Raw genomic sequence first — 20394 nt, 5'->3', positions numbered from 1 at the left:
AAAAAAAGAGAAGAGGACAAAACAAAGTAAAGGGGTTTCTTTTTTCCTTTTTAAAAAGACAAAGAGATTATTAAAATATACTGTCTTTATACCTCAACAGTCAAAATTAAAGATTCAAGCAACTTTCGGTTTCCGAAAGCGTCTATGAGAACATGTGTTTCTTCTTCTTCTTCTTAATTGCTCTCTTTCATCTTTTATTTATTGATTCATTAATGCTGACAGATAGGAACAAGGTGAGTTAATAATTGCGGCGAAGCATCTAAGAGCATGACTTGACTGGATCAGAGACCTCTATAAGCTCAACCGTTCTCCCACTGCTAAAGGCAAGCCCAACAAATTCCTCTAAGAGCATCACTGAGCCAGAGCTTTCTTAGCTTCATTTGTTTTGTTGGCCCAAAGAAACTAAAAACGAAAAACCCTTCATTAAATTCTACTATGATCAACCACTGAACCTGGCAAACGAATATGTTTTATAATCTGTAAGCATTAAGCAAGGATTATAGTAAAGTTAAATTCTTAATTAACTTCTGCCATAGAATGAAATAGCTATGCTGAATTATTCACACTCTTAATTATGGTCGCTTATTCATCACTTAACCACTTTTGGACTTGTATGTTAAACTTTCCAAATGTACAAATTATGACATGCAGGTGGAACTTTGAACCTACAGTTTTCTTTAATTACTAGCTCTAAAAATGCACCTAACTCTTCAATTTCATATGTATTGAACAAAAGGAAGAGGAAGAGGAAGAACAATGTTGTCTTTTCATCTTTGATCAAGTTGAATTATGTTATCGAATTCGTGGAATTCATCTAGTTCTTGCCAGATGAGTAGGATTACCTACTCTAACTGCAAAAAAATGATGACTCTTGTCCAACCAAAGACACCCAAAATGGCAAAATTAGTTAAACTTTCAATTCCTACACCTACATCTAAATGTCTTGATTCTACCTAATATCAATGTGTTTGTTAATCTAAACCCATGAAGCAAACAGTCTTCGATTCCGTCACTCTATATCATATCCGTGACTTATTTATTATTATTTTTTCAACAATTACACTGAATTTTGAAATCAAAACTTCACCAAAACAGTAGTTGAAAATTTAGCTTCATGAATTTGTTCGAACTATGTGCTGAGGCAGAGTAAAAAATACTAAGCTTTCACCCAGTATTCACAATTGTCAAGCAAGATGAAATCTGGACAAGAAAAATAATTTAAAGGTCAGCTGCTAATTAAGCTCGATGCTCCTTGATCCACAGTGACGAAGACATTTGCTGGTGCAGCCACATCTGACTCAATCACAACACGGTTTTCAGACACATTACGCAGGGCGTGGTTAGGAAATGAGCTGCCGCTTGTGGTTAATGAGTATTGCACATGCTTAATCAGGTTAGGAAATAGAAGAATAGGATTAAAATCAACCGTCCAGGAGCTGCCATTCCCTTCAACGGCCACTCTTGCAACCGTTGCTTTGAGGTTCATCCCCTCGACGTTGTTCCTGTCAACTACGACCTGATCAATTTCTTTGAAAGGCCCATTTGATTGGTCTAGCTGGACAATTTGGACCCCATTGTTGGAGCCACTGAACATGTTATCCACTATGTTTACTCCATTTGCTACCCCATTTATTGATTTCAAGAGAACGAATGCATCGCCAAGGAAAAAGCTACTAGAGATGTGAAGCTGGACGGGGTCTTCAGCCACAATGCCAGTGTAATCCATGTAAGAATTCACTATCCGGGTTTGTGTCTGGCCAGGGAGCTTCAAGTAAATCCCAGTGCCACCTAAACCTGTTGCCTTGTTGTAACAATGCACCCCGGAGAAGGTGTTGGCTTGACCTGAGACCATTATTCCTACGGCAGCTGAAAAAATCACCACATCTGTGACAGCATTATCGTTGCCCATTAGGTTAATGGCAGTGCCGCTAAAGTTCCTTTCGCCTCCATCCCCACCGGCAGTGATATGCTGGCCGAGGAAAGAATTCCTGATATAGGTCTCGTGCCCACCTTGGACTAAAATTCCGTTGGTGGTGAAACGGGCAATGTAGCAGTTGTCAATGCTAGTCCTCAGTGAGTTTACAACTGAAATGCCTCCACCCCTATAATTAGAGTCCAACATCAGGTCTTTGAGGGTTATGTACTCGTAGTTATAGGATGATGATGAGGCAAGCTGTGAATTCAAGGAGCTCCTTTCGTTTCCTTCTTGACTGCTAGCCGATGGTGCAGACAAATCAATAAGATACCCATCAGCTGGAAAATCATCTGAGGCTCGTAATGTCCCTCCATGGATCTGTTTCATAACAAATCGAATAAATTAATAAATAACGGAGATGGATTTAGTTTTAGTGATCCTTAATTGAACTTGATGTTGCCAAATAAAAAATGTTGCTTCATCAGCTTCTGCTTTTGCTTTAATTTGAACCAACAGGGAACAACTGTATTTCGCTTTTCATGACAAATGAAAAGAATTTTTCTTACATCACATGGATGATCAGATATAAGTTTCCAGCTCATTGTCATGGCTGTAGCTTTCTTCTTTGTGAGAAGAAAATAATGAAGAGCCTTTAGAAGAAAGTGAGGGTATAGCTTTTCCAAAGAAAATCATATGATATGTAATTAATTATTTTTCCAATTCAAAGTTCATGAAGTTTGACACAGACTCTTCTTACCATTAGGCTCCTCCAGTTTTGTGAATGCTTATTGGAATTGACCCTTTGAGCAAGTCCAAAGCTGCCACGTGGCAAATTTTCATAGTTTCAAATCTATGAGAACTGTAATTTCAATTCTGAACAACTGCAGAAATTTTATGTTTTTTATCAGGTCCTAACACGCATGTACTATCTTCCATGATCCCAAAAGGTCAATGGGAGACCAAACTGTTCAGAGACGTTAACATCTACTAGAAATCTTCGACAGGGAATGTTGTCTGATTGCGGTTTTGTCAGGCACAAGTTATCTTGGGTTTCACCACAAAATGCCATGTGCCACTGCTGGTACAGAAATTATACATAGGTACGTAGATGAGGACGACGTAGATTTTCTTCTGTTTTCATCAGGAAAATTTAGGACATTGCAGAAAATAATTTCAACTAGGGGAGGCATACCATAAAATTGCCAGCACCCGCAGAAGGCAGCCGCAGTGGTTTACTGATCAGGTAATTCCCACCTTCAAGATTAATTTGTGGCCCTCCAAGATTAGTGATCCCGTCCATCAAGGTCCAGGACCCTTCACCTGGACTCTGAAATGCATCAGCTATAGCCTTGTTTAGTGCTTCTGTGCTGTCTGCTTTCCCTGTCGGATCTGCTCCGTATTTTGTTACTTGATACACACGTGGAACCGATGCTGCTGCCTGTATCTCTCATCCGTTGCATGCAATAATGTCATCGGAAACTTCGGGGAAAATATTAGGAACAAAAGAATGACCAGAAACAGAAGAAATACCTGTAGCTGCCGAGCAGAGGATAGGGAGGGAGAGATTGCTGAACCTGAAACCGAGTCTCGACCAATAAGAGAAGCCTTGAAGGCTTGCAATTGGCGCATTTGTTCATAGTAATGAGCAGCAGAAAACTGACCCACCCTTGAATTATCACCACAAACCTGAATTACGAGCAAACTAGCCAAACCCAATATCACGGAGAGTGCTAGAGCATTTCTTGCCATAGTCCTGTCCATCTCTTTCTGTCTGATTTCTTTGCGTTTTGGCAATATTTAAATGACAAAGGCAAGATCCTGCAGGAGGGACATGGGAAGAGAAGGGGCTAACTAAGATTTCCTAGGAAAATCTTATAATGTTTTATAATATTGGATCACACACACGACACCCATAACTTTAGTTCCTTTTAAAAATGTCTATTTGGTTTTATGGACGTGAGGATTGCTTGCGGCTGTGCCTAGGTAAGCCTTGTTTGAAAAATTTTCTTCTCTGACAAAAAAGTAATCAGTTACCAACTTCTTACTTAACGGACCCTAGCAAGTTTGACATTGTGTAAAAGGTATTTTCAGAAACAAGGGCAATGACCAAAAGGGGTTATGCTTCAGGAAAAATTATGCAGTTCAGAAAAGAGAGCAGATGTTTCACGGAACAGTTGGTGGATCAGTCATATGGTGCCAAATCGGATACATGGGTGGGTGGTGACTGGTGATTTCATTATTGTTTTGTCTTGATGGGGGTTGGAAATATCTTCTTCTTGTGAATTAATGGAAATTTCTTGATTTCTTCGTGTTGGTTACGGGGCCTTGATCCAATGGTCGGTTGAGATTAGGAAGAGAAAGATTGGACGACACCGTAAGGGGGATGCTCTTGGAATTTGTCAGTTTGTCACATGATCAGTGAAAAGGAATTAATCAGTTACTAAGCTTTGTGGAGCGAAAGTATATTAAAATTGCCATTAAGAATGAATGTTATAACCAGTCATTAATCACTTGAATTACTAGCCATATGAAACAGCAGGCCAGGGTATGTGATACTGTTTCCTCAGCCATTTAGAGCAGCCAAGTGGCTTGATGAAAATTGCGATCCAAGTCCAAGCTTTGGGCAGAACTAGACACAGAGAAACGTGCATGATACGAGCCAGATCATTCCTCTTTGTTATGCGAAGGACAGACAGTGATTCACGGGGAGTGATTAGCAGAATCAGTGGTTTGGAGTGAGGCAAGCTGCTTCCAAACACAGTGCACCTAACCGCACTACGTTGTCAATTGTCAATTTCTATGAAATGACGAAGGTTGAAGACAAACAAATCATCAAGATGGTTCGTCCCCAAAATCAACCTGTTACGTCATAGTGCCACAGCATGCATGCTGTGCATTAGGCAACTGCAGATAGATATCCTAACCAACCCCCCTAAACCCAACCCAAAATAAGGCATCCTTTTTCCTCTTCCTATTTTCTTTAACCAAGTGGTGTTTTTCTTCATGATAAATGTACAAGAAAACCCCTATGACCATCATGTCCAAAGCTATTAAAAAAATGGTAAAAGCTTGACTATTCTAATTGGAAAAAACTACAGTTCTCATTATCCCATTCCCCACGAACAACCCATCAACATAATCACGAAGGATCAGGTGTTAGTTGAACCAATGACAGTTTATGTTGTTATAAGTTAATGCATCGAAAAGAGTAAGGTATGATTATTTTTCATGCTTCAACATACAAGTTTGTTAAAGTAATTGATTGTAGAAAGAGAAATGGAGAAGTTAAGGAATCTGGTGGCTTCATTGATGTTGTTGGGTAAGGTTAGCTTCAATAGCTAATACTTCATCTTGAAGTAACTGGACCAAATCTCAAACCTTTCTTTGCTTCAAGTTAACAGGATCTCCACCTGTTGTCTTTTAAGCTTTTCACATTGCAGCAGTTGGCAGTTTACCCTTTGTTAAGAAAAAAAGAAATGGGCATAAGCAGCTGCAATTTTAAGTACTATTAGAAAGTAAGAAGCAATATTCGATCGGCTATGTGGCTATTTATAATTGAACGTTGCTGTCCAAAGCAAGAAGAAGGGGTGTCTGCCCATTTTGATTTTCCAATTTGGGGGAAATCTTTACTTTTAGAAACTGATGGATGATTCAAAGAATCATTTGCTACGATTTTATTTTTAAAAAAAGGCCAATCCTAAAAGGGCCTGCTGTCTTAAAAACTCAGGAATCTATAGATTATAGAACCTGTTTTAGCTCTCTAAATACAACACAGCATGTCAGGATGCCTGAGGAATCAATAGATTATAGAGCCTGTCTTTAGCACTCTAAACACAAGAACACATGTGAGGATGCCCGAGTGGTAGCTGTTCTACATACAAGAAAAGAATACGTCAGGATGGCCGAGTGGTCTAAGGCGCCAGACTCAAGTTCTGGTCTTCGTGAGAAGCCGTGGGTCAAATCCCACTTCTGAGAATCACTCAATTTATAAACATTGCATTATTCTACAATGGAAAATTACTAACCAAACTCCAAAAACATCTTACTACAATCTATGTATAATATGCAATATGCATGTAAAACTCAATGTAAAAACCCGATTTATGCTTTTATGTAAATGCTCACATGTACCTTCTTCGAGTTATTTGTTACTTAATCATAAACTGTAAAACTCACATATGAACAATGATTAAAGACGTATTGGGAAGTAATAGAGGCTCTATTCATAATTTAACAGTTCTAAAACATATAGCAGTAAAAAATTTGACATAATAACCCTATAAGTTAATAACACCAAGAAGAAACATCACATTTTCACTCAGTCGACCATGCACAATATCAGATCACATGAGACTGCTGTACAGTAAATACAGGTCCAAAGTTCAATGGCAGAATACTCCAATAAGAACCTTGATTGTCAATACAACAGCTATACCATTTGATTCTATAAGAACCCACTGGAAAATGAGAGACATCAAGTACACAATTTGAAAATCCTTGCCCTTTAGCATTTGGTTCAAAACACACAAATCCATTCACAACCTGGTCACCATTGATATCATCATCCCTGACACACTTACCGTAACTAGTCTTCTTTGCACACTCTGTCACGTAGTGAAATAACTTCTCATTCATTTCTACCATGTCCTCACTCTCCCAAGGCTGACAATCCCATTCCATTTGTTCACAGTTTCTTTCACTATGGGACGGCTTCTGAAAGGACACTCTACAATGAAGAAGGCAGTACAATTTTGTCAAACGAAGTGGGAATTCAGGTGGGGCGTTTCTCAGTTGAAGGCAGAGATTTAGTGAGAGGTGAAAGCCAGGCAAGACGCTAATCTCATTTTGATTTCTGGTGTCTGTATTGAAGACAAAGAGCTCTGAACCAATTAAAGGCCTGAAATTTAATTCAATTATAGCAATCAGACTATCATAAAGTTGGAGAAGTTATCGGTTATCACAATCAGCTCCACTATAGGCTTAATGCAAAAGAAATGTAGACCACTATAGAAGATAACACTAAGGAGAATCATTATATAAAGAACACAAAGAAGAACGAGATAGCCATTGATCCTCACAATCTTCAGTGGGTCAACTAAAAGTTTTTCCTAATTGAAACCATGCAGAGAAACAAAGCTGAAAAGTGGAAAAAGTGTTGAGCATATACCTTATCTTAAAGAAATGCTTTGGGACCTGAAACGGGATTTGAAGCCATTTCTTAATAATGTCTAACAGTAGCTCTATCCCAGTCTTTGTAACATGGGATATGCTCACCTCATTTTGCATCCTGTTTGTCTCACTTTGCAAACGAACCACAGTGGAAACAGCATACCTTATAATATTGAGTATATCCCTTACTTCATGCCCACTTTTCAATATTTGATTTCTGGACTGCAGGTGAAAACATTTTTTGGGATGTCCTCCATTATCTAAAAGTCGACAGAGATACATGCTGATCTCATTGTCAATGTGCAACAAACGCCCAAGCAAATCTTGCAGTAGCATTGAACTTAAATAATTCTGCTTTGAATCCTCATGATCACAAATTCTTAAATTTTTATAAGCAGGAAGATTTGGAAAGAATAGTGGGAATCCGGCAGTAAAGGCCAATAACGAACAATTAAGTGCAAGTGTTGCAATGATTTTAGAGCTCTCAACATCTATACCAACAAAAGATGAGCTTATCAGATCCAATTCCTTTGCTATTCTCTTCAATCGGAAAGATAATTCAGTGGTCTTTTGTAGACATACGAGGCTGGCCAAAGCTCCGTTCTGAACCTCAATAAAATTGCTAACATTTTTCTCCTTAGATGTGTCCAAAACTTCAAGAATCTCCCCAGCAGCCGCAAGAAACTTTGCTCTGAGAGTGAAGAACCATCTCTGAAAACAGAATTTTTTTCCAGAAATGACAACTGTTTCTAATGTTTCGAGCGAAGAACTTAGATTGTGGTATGCTGCAACAAGCACATCCCTATAATTAGGCTCATTGTTATTCCCTTCAGCATCTTTTCCAACTTCTCCTAAATTATCTTTGAAAGGAGCCAGGAGTTCATTCATATCCAGTGAACCTACTAAGATGGATTGTCGCTTTGGCAAGAGACTAAGCTGGACTTTAGCTTCAGAATAGGAAAACTGAACTAACAATTTAAGCCAGCAATAACAAGAATCAGATTGAACTCTTGTCATTAGCTGTGCAAAAATAAAAGTTGCTATGATCCATGCTCCCTGACATGCTGCATATATTCCAGCTTTATAGGCATGCCAATTATCCCTCTCTGACAACATCTTGCTGGCATGTTCAAGGGTAGCAAGTTCATGCTTAAATGGATGCTTGATAAGAAAAATATCAATTTTTCCAAAAAGATGAGAATGCAACAGTAAAGAGTAAATGGTACGTGTATAGCAATCAAACACCCTGCCATGATGTAGAAGCTCCACCAGAAGCTTTAATTTGTCAAAGACATTGGTAGTGATTGCACCAGCTTCATTGAGATTTTGAAGACAGGCAGCCACAAATGTGTGTATAATAGATAAAAGCTTGGACCTGAAGACTTTCCATTTTTCTCCTTCAGAGTCCATAATCTCAGAAGTATCAATTTGTCTGATAGCCATGAAATTTTCCTCGAGATTCACGAAATATTCAATAAAAGAACTCATTTCATCCAGCACCATTGCACCCAAATCTGGATGTTCTCCAACCAGCTGAAGCATAAGATTTAGCAGGCTTTTAACTTCTTGACATATTCTGGAGTTGGTCTGACAAGTGTTAGGTAATGCTTTTATCAGTGAGCTAAGCCGCTCCATAATTAATGAGATGACCCGTGATGGCAAAGGTGAGGAACAAACAACAAAAGATTCACTTTCCGATTTTGCCCAAAGTTTGGTTGACACATCTGTCAGAACACAAAGAGCTGCAAGGCTCTTGGACATGATTGGGGACTGGGAAGCATTTTCTAGAATGGCTAACAGCTGAGCAAATTCAAGCATCTTGAAAGAAGGGAGAATAGGTAGTGTATACAAAAGGATCTGCAAATTGCCCAAAATACATCAACAGAGTTTAAATCTACCAATACTAAATAACTAATTTATCATTGGCTTAGAGATAACCTTATGTAAAATCTGCAGAGCTCCACATTGCATGACTGATGGCAGTTCAGGTTCATCTGCTATGGTGAATAATGTTTTGATCACATGCACATTAACAGGAGAGCAACACCCTTCTTTTACAAAAATAAGATGTAAGCACCTTAATGCTGTTACTCTCAACTGCCCAGGATTTTCCTGGCTAAGACATGATAAAAGCAAGTCCACCTGTATTCAAGTGGAAAGAAAATATTTAGCAAAACTAAACAAGCAGTATGCTGGGCCCTGACCCAACCACATGAACTGATGCCGGAAGAAGTACCTGCTCAGAAATAAGACCTGTTGACTTGGAAACAAGTTTTGAGAGTGATACCAGCATAGCAACAACAAAATTCTGCTCTGAAGAATCTGACACCAGCTTTACACCAGTCTAAAAGAAAGAAATGGTTAATTGTATCTAAAATGAAAAGATCCAAAACAGAGAGTCTGGTGAAAGAATAAATTTTGACAATAGTAATCTTGTCACTAACATAATCGCTTTGTTTTTCTGAATAATGAATGGACTTCTACTTGTCAATGAAATTTTCATTATATCTAAAATGGTCACACTTTTGTCAACCAAAGAAAAATATTGGAGAAGTCAGAGAATGATATATTAGAAAATTTTGAAATATATGCATTTATATGCCTCAAGAGTAAGACTCAGTTCTTTTAAAGGGATGCAAGAGACAATAACTCATTTAACATTAAGCGTTTCCTCTGCAAAATAACATGTGAAAAATTCCCTGAAAAATCATGTACCATTCCATGATATGATCCTGGCAAAAACTTAGAAAAATTGTCCTCTGGAGGCCTGAGTGGACTGGGCCATAATTTTGCACAATAACCAGAAAGATACATCTACATGTTCAAATTGGAATATGCATGTTTCAGGATATGAGCGAGTGAAAGAGAGATACAAAACCTTGTAAGCTCTACTTGAAACTGAATATGAGCAAACCATTCTAGTAAAAACATTCGCACCAGCCAACCTTACAGCTGGCAGTGTTTCTGAGGAAGCCATCATATTCACCAGCATCTCCAAGACAACAGATGCAAAGTCATTTGCTAACTCACAAAAGCAACCAGCAGCAAACAATGATGCTTTCACCTATAGAAACCAAGCAAAGGCCGCAAATAAGTTCTACTCATTTTCTACAAATAATAAGTCACTGCAAGTGGCATGTCAATAAGGGCAATAGCCAACAAGAAGATTTCTTATCCTTTGTTTCTTATCTCTGTTTAAAAAGGTGGGTAGCTGAATCTAAGAGGCAAGATATGTGTCTGCGCATGTGTATGTTTTGTGAGTATATATAATATCTAAACCCATTGAGGACCCCAATTTTAAGTTAAATGCCTTAGATTTGGCTCAACAAGCTCAGCTAATCACCATTCTTTAAGATAAAAACAGAGTAGCAAGAATATATTAATAACAACAAATAGAACATTTGAGTTTTCGCAGAAGAAATACTGATGTTGAGACACCAGACTCACCTCCATAACATAAGAAGAGACCATACTGGAAAGTACCAAGTAACGTATCTCTGCACTATCTTTTGCAAAATCAGCCCAACAACCAAAGAGAATTAAAGCCAATGCTCTCGACTCAACATCACCTGTGTCAAAAACAACCTTTACTCTCCTCAAAAGTTCTGCATGGTTATACACTCTGCCATTCAGAAAAGTTGCTCTCGTTCGTTTCCTATTTTTCTTGCTTCTGTCATACCTACTATTTTTCAAGAAAATTCTGACAACAGATAGCCTGATGTTTTTATCACCAGACTGAAATGCGTCTGCAAGCCTTAATAGTATTGTGTTGGCAAAAAGCCTGTCCTCGCCAGGGACTAAACCAAAGATGGAGCATATTGCCTTAGTTGCTTCTGGTTCTTGTCTCCACTGTTCAAGTCTTGATCCAGTCTGTAATATGGCCTCCACAGCTCTAGCTGAATAAGGAGAAATTCTTGTTAGTGGTGAAACAATTGTATTGCTATTGAATTTGTTTGAGAAAAAACATATGAGTTTCCCAACAGTGCTTAAAACATAGAAGAAGAAGAAGAAATGGGGTTGGTGTTGGAGTTTGTTAAAGGAAAAGGACAACAGAAGCAGATGAAACCTGGGTTATTGGAGCGGAGAGCCTTGTCGAGCTGGATGCTCCATTCCATGGCACAGGCAGCCGATATTTTGTCCATTGCAAAATGCCTTCATCAGGTACTACCTGCAAATAAAATAAAAAATAAAAAGAAAGCGAAGACACAGAATGTGAGTGAGGAGACAAATATAAACAGAAAAGAAGATGCAGTAGGAGGAAGAGGAAGAGGACCCAAAAGGAGCAAGCATTTACACGAACGCTTGGTGAACAGAAAACATCAAATACAACATTATAGCCACCGTGACGGCACTTTCATCTTCAAGACATGATATTAGCCTTGCCCCATCCTCACTCCTCATGGCTCAGCCCTCTCCTCTCCATCGAAAAGACTTTCACTTCCACTTACCACTTTATGCTTTTGTATATGAATTTTGCACCCAGACCCTTCCCCGACCAAATTCAGTTTTCTAGGTTTTTCTCTTATTGGTTCAGTTTGCGACTCCTGTGTTTTTTAGTTAGAAGACATAACCCAACAATGTTACAACTACAACTTGACCTATTTATACCCAACAAAGAGTGCATTTTAGACTTCACCAATAAGCGTGGCACCAGGACACCAACGTAGTTTTCTGTATTCTGTTTCTTCTTCTTTTGTCGTCCTGTTGTTCTCTTCTTAAAATTTTAAATGACTTTTTAAGTAGGATTTCGAGATTTATCAAGGGAGGACCACTTTTTAACGATCAAAAACAAAATCTGAAAAGGGCTCTATTATGCATTAAGAATCAAAATTAATCTGAATTCGCTATTACTCATTGCACCACCTGCTCCAGATCAATCACAAACAAAAAGGAAAAAGAAAAAACCCCCATTGTCATTAATGAGTTCAACGAGAGAGAGGGCATCCCCATTGGCATAAAAATAAATATCTATTCAAAACTTCTTTTTTGTTTCTTGGTGTACAATACGAATTGAACTTAAAAAGATCAGTCACTTTGTACCCAAAAATAACACAGATCAGTCACTCTGAATAAACAATATATTCGTATGGATATTGGTTAGTTTAGGAACCAATGGGATCAAATTTTCAAAAGGAACTCGGTTCATTAAAAATCTCCAATTCGACCATGCATGTTCCTTTACTGGTGGCTAGCAGATGAACGAGCTTTCAGTAGGGCAGGTCATCGTGGAAGAAAGCACTAAAGACCCTCAACCAAGACACCTTCCGAGTCCATTTAGCACCACGATTTCAAATCCCCTTCTCTCTCTCCTTTCCTCTTCTCTCAGCTTCTTTCTAACTTCATCTTCGGGAAGAATCAATCCTTTCACATCCTGTTTCTGGTGAGAGACGGTTCACAATAGCACCTTTCCCTGTCTTGGAGTCACAGGCCACAAAAATAAAGTTGGCTGGCAGATATTCTGAGTCTGAAGCATTTTAATGTTCTGCATCATACAGGGTTACTTAATCGAAGTACAACCAATTGCAGCTAATATCAAGTACAAGGGCATCAACAAGTCAAAGAAAGTTATTTCGAATCACACTGCTACTAGCTGGGTTATTCATATCTTCCTTTATCTAACATGTTACAGATGCCCTTCAAAAATGTAAAAAGGAGAGTTGAGATAAATGATACCTCAAGTTTTATTTTAATCACCAATAATCTCGGCAAGAACATATCCCTTGATTGAAATGATGAAACCTCTTAGCATCTCGCATTACAATCTCTCTGCCAACAATCTTTGACATGATCTTAAATGCAGCATGGCAATCGCCACAAACACGGAGATTCTTGATTATGCGAATCTGTCCACGAGCTGGAGTAGTGAGGAGACCATTAGCAAGAGCAAGTCTCTCACTATGAGCAAGAAGAGCTTCTTCCTTACTTTCCTGGTCTATATCATGCAAAACAAATCTTGTCTCTGGAATATAACCAGCTTCTTTCATGTGCTCTTTCAAACTTCTTAGCAGTTTATAGATTCTATCATTCTCAGGATGTGATGTATCTCCTGCACGATACTCATGAACCCTGCTCCTGACTTCAAGAGGACTTTGACTTGGCAACTTCTTCTTATCATTCTGTTTTGCAAGGTCAGAATCTTTCAAAGGTATGAGGCCTGCCTTTGATTGTTCATTCAAGCGGGAGGGATCTAACTGCTCCACAAGTTCAGCACATTGATCCCCAAGTTCCAAGTGCCCATGAACTCTGCAGAGATTCATTAAAGTTTCCCAGACATCAACACTGGGCTCTAATGGCATCTTTTCAATGAATTCCAATGCTTCATCCAGATGCCCTGTACTCCCCAGCATGTCAACAACACCCACGTAATGCTCCATGGATGGGACAATGCCATACTCACTGCTCATTGATGCAAAGTGCAGCATGCCCTCATTAACATCACTCACGACACCACAAGCTGAAAAGACTCCAATGAACATTTTACCGTCTGGTTTCAACCCTGTCTTCTTAAACTCAGAAAAAAGATCAAGGGCGTCCTCCCCTAGCCCATTCTTAGCAAGCCATGTTATCATGGTATCCCAAGATGTCAAATTGCGCCTTCGCATTTTATCAAACACCTCGAATGAGTCATCCATAGAACCACATTTTGAGTAGATCTCTAAAATCTTGTTGCAGATGCTTATTTTCAAAGGTGAAAATGATCTTATGAGGTGTTCATGAACAGTTTTCGCTTCTTGTAAAGCTTTTACTTCCCCACATGCCTTCATTAACTGCAACATTCGGGGCAAATCCACATGAACACCTTGCTTTTCCATCGACCCCAAAACTTCCACTGCTTCTTTAACATTCCCTTTCCGGCAAAATTCATCCAGCGTCTCAACCGTAGCATTATTTGAGCTAGTTTCAGAAACCTCCGTTGACTCTCCCTCGGGATTAGAAGTAGCCGATACCAGACCATAAGGATTAGCATTATAAATATCTTGTCGATTCTGCTGGTACTGACTGAAATTTGCTCCATGCTGATCACTTTGGCTTTGCTGAAACTGCCAGTTGTTTTGCACATAGCTCTGATTCAAGCTTCCCTGAGATTCTGAAAACCTTTGTAAATTAAGGTTATTTTGATTCTGTCTCACCTCTGTAGGCCCCTCCCAAGACCACCCTCCTTGATTCTGCACATTGGCATTATTTTGAGCATTAGCCCCGTATCCTCCAAAGTTTCCATTTTCATAAACTGAGTTGTTCTGCAATTCATTTCTTGCGCTTTCCCAATGCATTCCACTGTGATTCTGATGGAACCCTTTTGAGCTTTGCTCATCACCTCTCCAAGAACCATTTTCATAACTACTATGCAAATTTATCTGTAAATTCCCATTACTAAAGTTCCCACTTTGACCCACGCCACCGTTCTGATTTCCCCTTTGCCGCAAATCAGCACCATGATTATGATTGTCCCCAACTGCACTCCCCACATAAGCATTCACAGGGCATTCCCCAAAACCCCGGCCAGGGTTTAAGGCCCGCCCATTTTGTTTTTGCTGATAATCTATAGGATTTTGGGTATCATATGGAGGATTCTCAAAGTGAGACGCACTGTTAGGGCTATTAAAATCCCATCTTTCAGTGGCAGTGCTGAGAAATTTATTGAAACATCTGACTGAATCAGAGACACGTCGTGAAGAACGTACCTTGGATAAAGCGGTGAGAGAGTTGAAGGTCAGAACCGAAACCCTCTTGCCGGACATTGATGCTTTGAAACAGCTGATTAACGAAGCGATGAGGGTTTCCGAAACGAGGACGCTAACAGAAGAGTAGCACGAAGGCGGCATTGGCCACGGCATCTAAAACCACAGCCATAAACCCTCTCAGCGTCAGGGCTTAGGCCGCCAATTTTTTGGGTTAAACACTGGATTGGTGTGGACCGTTTGGTCAGGCCTATTGGTCCAAAATTGGGCCTCCAGTGATAGTAGGCCAGCGCCTAAACCGGTATGCTGTTCCTATCCTACCCTGCCCGAGCCAGCCATATCAAGCTCCAACTTGCCTTATTCTTGCAGACGATTTGATCATGTTAAGATTTTGCCAACCTCGGACAAGCTTATGTATTTATTTAATACCAGTACAAGTTCAATTTGGAGAAGGATTCTGGAAGAAGGAAGGGGTGTGTGCCAGCTAAATCCTTAAAAATGGCAGTGTAAGTGGCAAACCAAGAAGCACTCCATGCACATTGCAGATATACGCAACATGCCGCCGTCTAAGGTATCTGTACTGTAAACATAAAGCATCCTGTTGATTAGCGATGAACCAATGGCCGGCAGGCCAGACCAGTTGTTTAACTTTAATATCAATCTCTTTAAACATAGCGATACCCCCCAATTAATGAAAGACATCAGAATAATCATCGATTAAAATATGATCAAAGTGATACATTAACACTTAAACCTTTTTTTTTTGAAACGCTGGATTTCATTCATTAAATTCATGATAAATTATATCAACATAACCAGGAGGCGATCAGCCTCCAACCACCAAAAACCATCTGCAGAGAACGTCAGAAAAACAATCTGCAGATTCCCAAAAGCAACACATTTGCATCCCCATGAAGACTTAATATAATGAAGAAAAGGAAATTAAGGTGCAACAACTTGCCATATATGTTGTGATTTAAATGGTGACTTAATGGCGTGATGAATAGTAAAATACTATTACTGGTTTTGTGGGTGAGTAAGATTCGCACTTAGCACGATAAGGGACCCAGCTTGCAACAACAATGAGAGCCACCGTTGTTTTGTCTTGGTGTGAGTGAATCCAAATTACCCAATCAGTTCTCAACTCCAAAGGATCAGAGTTTCAGGGCAACACCATTCTAAGTTCAAGAGACATCGGCTATCCTGTTCTATCCTGTCCCTGTCCAACTCTGTACATTCACTAAAACTAGTTTAAATCATGTTGTTCAAGTGGATTTTTTGATCCCCTATTGAAAAGGAGCAAAATCACTCTGAAGTTTGCCTTTCTCATACATAGAACAGTTTAATGCAGAAGGAACCTGGATTCTGATTACAAACATATAAAGAAAAATCATGGTGAAAACAGAAAATCTGCCATTTTTGGGACATTACAAATCATAACAACAAGTATATGGACACAGAAGACATTACAAATTGTAGAAACAAACGTATGGATATGGAAAGAAACTGCAGGAGTGAATTGTTAGGATTATCAATGAAATAAAATTGTTACTGTTATGGATTCGTGGCCAGAAATTGCCATGGCTGCTGTCCAGGTCAAGTGGGATCCACAAAGTCACTAAAGTCTAAGCAGGAAGGCGAACGGCAAAACGTGTGTGGGGGAGTCCAGCTGTAGGCTGTGGGGTGCAGGCTCTTCACGACTCTCGAGCCACGTTTTGGCCACTGCGACTTTTTGTCTTAGGCTTAGCAAAGCCAACCCAATGAAAGCCAAAGCCAAAGGCAAGTAGGAATTGGCAATCGCAAACTACGAAGAGGCGCACGTGACCAACCCCTGCTCTGCCGCTGCCACTAGTTTGGCTATTGCATCTGCATGGCATCTCCACGTAGGAGCGCAACCTTTCCCCGTAAGATCTCGCCACGTCACCAGGATTCCACGAGAATCCTGGGTCCCGCCAAGGAGGTCGGGTGCTCTGCTTTTCCTTTGGCTTTGCTTTATTAATATTCAAGGGGAGCAGAAACGTGCACCAATTTTATCTCTGGTCAGTTGCGTGGCTGCTGTTCGGCTCTGCATTTTGTTTTTTTGCAAAGCTCTTCCCCGGCGGACATGACAGCTACCAGGATTTCACATTTCTCTCTTTCTTTTGATCTCTTTTTCTCCTTCTCTTTCTTGCTAAGTCTTCTATCGACCCGTTCCGTTGCTTCTTCTCCTTCTGCCTTTTATCTCTATCCTGCTGGTATTTCCATTTCCTTCTTGTTTCAAACGTTGAATTTGTTCTGAGATTGGGTTTCTTGACAATGAATAAATTTTTCAATTTGAAACTCTTTTACGTTTTCCTGTACACAATAAAGTGAGGCTCTTTTAGTTATCCGAGAACTATGTTTCCAACAAAACCGAAGTTGTCCTGTACAAGAAAGCATAAAGAAAGCAGAAAAATTGAAATTGTCTTCTCTGTATTCCTTCCATTTTTGTCTCCGCAATAGTAGCTACCTGCCCATGCTAATGTTTTCTTTTTGTGTTTCTCTTGTTTGGTTATTGAAGATAAAGAAGGCAAGACTAGCGCTTTGCATTCAGAAATATTGAGGAACGAGGCAGTTGCAAGGCTTAATGAGCTTGGAAAGGTATTTAACATTTCATATCTTTATCAATTTTTATTTTTGACATTTTTCTTTCCTTGATAGGCAAAGATGATGCGGTCAAAGTCTCAAAGATGAGCTTTTTCTTATTTTATCAGATTACAAATAACAACAGGAAAACATAAAAAGACAGAGACTTTGCTTCTATTTCCTGACCCAGAAATTCTTGATATCATATCATATCTGTTAGAAATCATTAAACCAGTAAACAGAATGCAGAGAAATTCATTTCTTGAGTCTGCTTAACAGTGTACATCTGCTACTTAGGCACTTAATTCTCAAGAATTGAACTAATTAATTCTTTTGGATAAGTGATGGAATTTTATTCAATGAGAATTGAACTGATTATTACACACTGCAATTGGATCTAGCAATGGTTATGTAGTTGGAGCATCCAAATTTGATTACTGATCAGTGACCAGTTGAGTTGTTGTGGCAGCAAAGTTGGTTAACTTTTAACTTTAATAAATTTGCCTCAATTAATAGGTGAGTGATGCTGATGGCTATCTTGAGAGAACATTTATGAGCCCAGCTTCTGTGAGGGCAGGAATTCTTATTCGGGAATGGATGGAGGATGCTGGTTTGAGAACGTTAGCTTTCTACCTTCTGTGAAAAATCTTACTCAGGTTTTCTTAATCTCTGGACTAATGGTTATTTTGATTTGCAGGTGGGTGGATTCCATGGGCAATTTGCATGGTCGAGTTGGGGGAATCAATTCGAGTGCTCAAGCTCTGTTGATTGGCTCTCATTTGGTGACGCCTTTCCCTTTCCAAAATTTACTCATTTTCATGATTCAAAATATGAATGGCACAGTCATTCTGATAGTTGAAAAATCTCCTTTGCGAATAGGATACTGTTGTTGATGCTGGCATATTTGATGGGTCATTAGGTATAATTTCTGCTATATCTGCATTAAAAGTTTTGAAAAGCAATGGCAAGTTGGGAGAATTAAAACGACCAATCGAGGCAAGTTAGCCAAGCTATATTCCAGTTTTTTCTTTTTCACCTGATACATCTTGATTACTTTATCTGTTGAAAAGATACTGACTTTTCATCTGGACATGCTTTAAAATGAATGGCTTTGAAAGTATTCTAGTTCTTGATATTTTATTGTTATTTTGTTGAAACTTGCAGGTGATTGCATTTAGCGATGAGGAGGGAGTGAGGTTTCAATCGACCTTTTTAGGCAGTGCTGCTGTAGCTGGTGTTTTACCAGTTACAGCATTGAAGATATCAGATAAGAGGTTTCCTTGATTAACACCCCTTTCATGTCTACGTATTACACTGCCCATAATCAGTATGTTTATGCATAATCCTCGTTTAGTGGTGTGACAGTGCAAGATTCTCTTAGGGGGAATTCCATAGACATAGCAGAGGAAAGTCTACTACAGCTGAAGTATGACCCTGCATCAGTGTGGGGTTATGTTGAGGTATGTTGGCCTGCATTGCATTATTATCAGAGTAAACCTATACCAGTTATTTTGGGATCTTGAATGAAAAAACTTAGTTTTCGATTTCAAATACTTGATTCGATGCTGCAGCTTCACATTGAACAAGGACCTGTACTCGAATGGGTTGGTTTTCCTCTTGGTGTAGTTAAAGGCATAGCTGGACAGACACGTATGAAGGTAAATATTATCGTTTCAAAATTACATACATGAAACTTCTCAATCATACTTGCTCTATGATCCTTTTTACAACCTTGGGCTTACTGTCCATATGGATGTTTGATGACATATGTTAAGTCTTAGCTAATGCTGTAAGCTCTCAACTTGGATATATGTGAAATATTCACATTCTAATGTTCCTAACAGTAGTTCAGTCTTTCTTTTTGTTTTTCATTTATTGAACTGTTCTGCTTCGCAGGTTTCAGTGAGAGGTTCACAGGGACATGCCGGAACAGTACCAATGTCAATGCGTAGGGACCCTATGGCTGCTGCTGCCGAACTGATTGTATTGCTAGAAAGTCTGTGTAAACATCCTCGAGATTTCTTATCTGATAGTGGTAATTACAACGAGTTTACCATGGAATCATTGTCCACTTCTCTTGTCTGTACTGTTGGAGAAATATCAACCTGGCCAAGTGCAAGTAATGTCATTCCAGGCCAGGCAAGAAATTCTTACATGAACACATCTTAATGTAAGCCTAAACAGGAATGCTAATAAGCAGTGAATATGAACTCTCATACAGGTAACGTTCACTGTGGATTTACGTGCAATCGATGATGTGGGACGTGAGGCTGTTCTTTATGAGTTATCTAATCGGATGTATCAAATATGCGATAGACGTTCTGTATCTTGCATCATTGAACGAAAGGTAAGGAAACTTTACTCTCTTTTTTTCTCCAAGGCATTTGCATAACAAGGATAATGATTAACTCTCTCTGCTATGGATCATTTCAGCATGATGCAAATGCAGTAATTTGTGATCCTGAACTGAGTTCACAGCTAAAATCTGCATCTTACACTGCTCTCAACAAAATGATGGGGGAGATTCAAGATGAGGTTCCTGTGCTAATGAGCGGAGCAGGACATGATGCGATGGCCATGTCTCATCTAACCAAGGTTCATTCTCTATTTGCTTTAACTTACGACTTTGTTATAGCATGTGAATTTTGCTCGCCACATGGTAATGGTAGCCATCATTTTGGAACAGGTTGGGATGTTATTTGTCCGCTGTCGGGGAGGCATAAGTCACTCCCCAGAGGAACATGTATTGGACGACGATGTTTGGACGGCGGGTTTAGCTATACTAGCATTTCTCGAGACCCACATGTAAATTATAACGTTCAACAAAATCTATGTACAGTAAATCGATTCCCTTCAATAAATCCACCGCAATGGCAACCATTGAATTGTACACTCTCTGCACTGTTTCTTTAGCGAACTTTGTGCGTATTCCTCATCCATCCTTACAGCCCTTCACCCAGGTTTTTTATTGTTTCCAATTACTAAAGAAAAGGTGAATGGAGAAAAATGTCATCACCTATACCCTTG

At 39.3% G+C, this 20394-nt stretch overlaps 4 protein-coding genes across 6 annotated transcripts; 1 reads left to right on the top strand and 3 right to left on the bottom strand.

The window, feature by feature from the left end:
• Positions 1-1002: 1002 nt before the first annotated feature.
• On the bottom strand, positions 1003-3870 carry QRT3 (Pectin lyase-like superfamily protein). The gene is made up of 3 exons (XM_018114700.2): positions 3446-3870; positions 3108-3353; positions 1003-2293 (listed from the first exon to the last, which is right to left on the bottom strand). The coding sequence occupies exons 1-3, from the start codon at positions 3674-3676 to the stop codon at positions 1226-1228; spliced, it is 1545 nt and encodes a 514-aa protein (XP_017970189.2). The 5' UTR covers positions 3677-3870; the 3' UTR covers positions 1003-1225.
• Positions 3871-6177: 2307 nt separating this feature from the next.
• On the bottom strand, positions 6178-11656 carry EMB1895 (ARM repeat superfamily protein). Of its 3 annotated transcripts, none has more exons than XM_007040961.3 (8): positions 11358-11656; positions 11151-11252; positions 10532-10980; positions 9963-10148; positions 9321-9428; positions 9023-9226; positions 7083-8941; positions 6178-6812 (listed from the first exon to the last, which is right to left on the bottom strand). In XM_007040961.3, the coding sequence occupies exons 2-8, from the start codon at positions 11224-11226 to the stop codon at positions 6254-6256; spliced, it is 3441 nt and encodes a 1146-aa protein (XP_007041023.3). In that variant the 5' UTR covers positions 11227-11252; positions 11358-11656; the 3' UTR covers positions 6178-6253. The 3 variants fall into 3 exon arrangements, with proteins under 3 accessions (XP_007041023.3, XP_017971885.2, XP_017971886.2); XM_018116396.2 differs by having other exon boundaries at positions 11379-11656; XM_018116397.2 differs by having other exon boundaries at positions 11533-11648.
• A 377-nt stretch (positions 11657-12033) lies between these two features.
• Positions 12034-14919, bottom strand: MEF8S (Pentatricopeptide repeat (PPR) superfamily protein). The gene is made up of 2 exons (XM_007040959.3): positions 12758-14919; positions 12034-12566 (listed from the first exon to the last, which is right to left on the bottom strand). Exon 1 carries the CDS (start codon positions 14917-14919, stop codon positions 12775-12777), a length of 2145 nt encoding a protein of 714 aa, XP_007041021.3. The 3' UTR covers positions 12034-12566; positions 12758-12774.
• Positions 14920-16774: 1855 nt separating this feature from the next.
• Positions 16775-20257, top strand: AAH (allantoate amidohydrolase). The gene is made up of 12 exons (XM_007040957.3): positions 16775-16997; positions 17303-17382; positions 17884-17987; positions 18065-18149; positions 18247-18363; positions 18532-18641; positions 18722-18827; positions 18939-19025; positions 19264-19506; positions 19589-19714; positions 19801-19962; positions 20054-20257. Exons 1-12 carry the CDS (start codon positions 16868-16870, stop codon positions 20174-20176), a joined length of 1473 nt encoding a protein of 490 aa, XP_007041019.1. The 5' UTR covers positions 16775-16867; the 3' UTR covers positions 20177-20257.
• The last annotated feature ends 137 nt before the right edge of the window (positions 20258-20394 follow it).

Source organism: Theobroma cacao, chromosome 2 (genome assembly GCF_053813885.1).
Source record: "Theobroma cacao isolate CCN51 chromosome 2, ASM5381388v1, whole genome shotgun sequence".
NCBI classification, from domain to species: Eukaryota; Viridiplantae; Streptophyta; class Magnoliopsida; order Malvales; family Malvaceae; genus Theobroma; species Theobroma cacao.
Note: the sequence above shows the minus strand (reverse complement) of the source record. Positions and strands in the feature narration are given on the sequence as shown.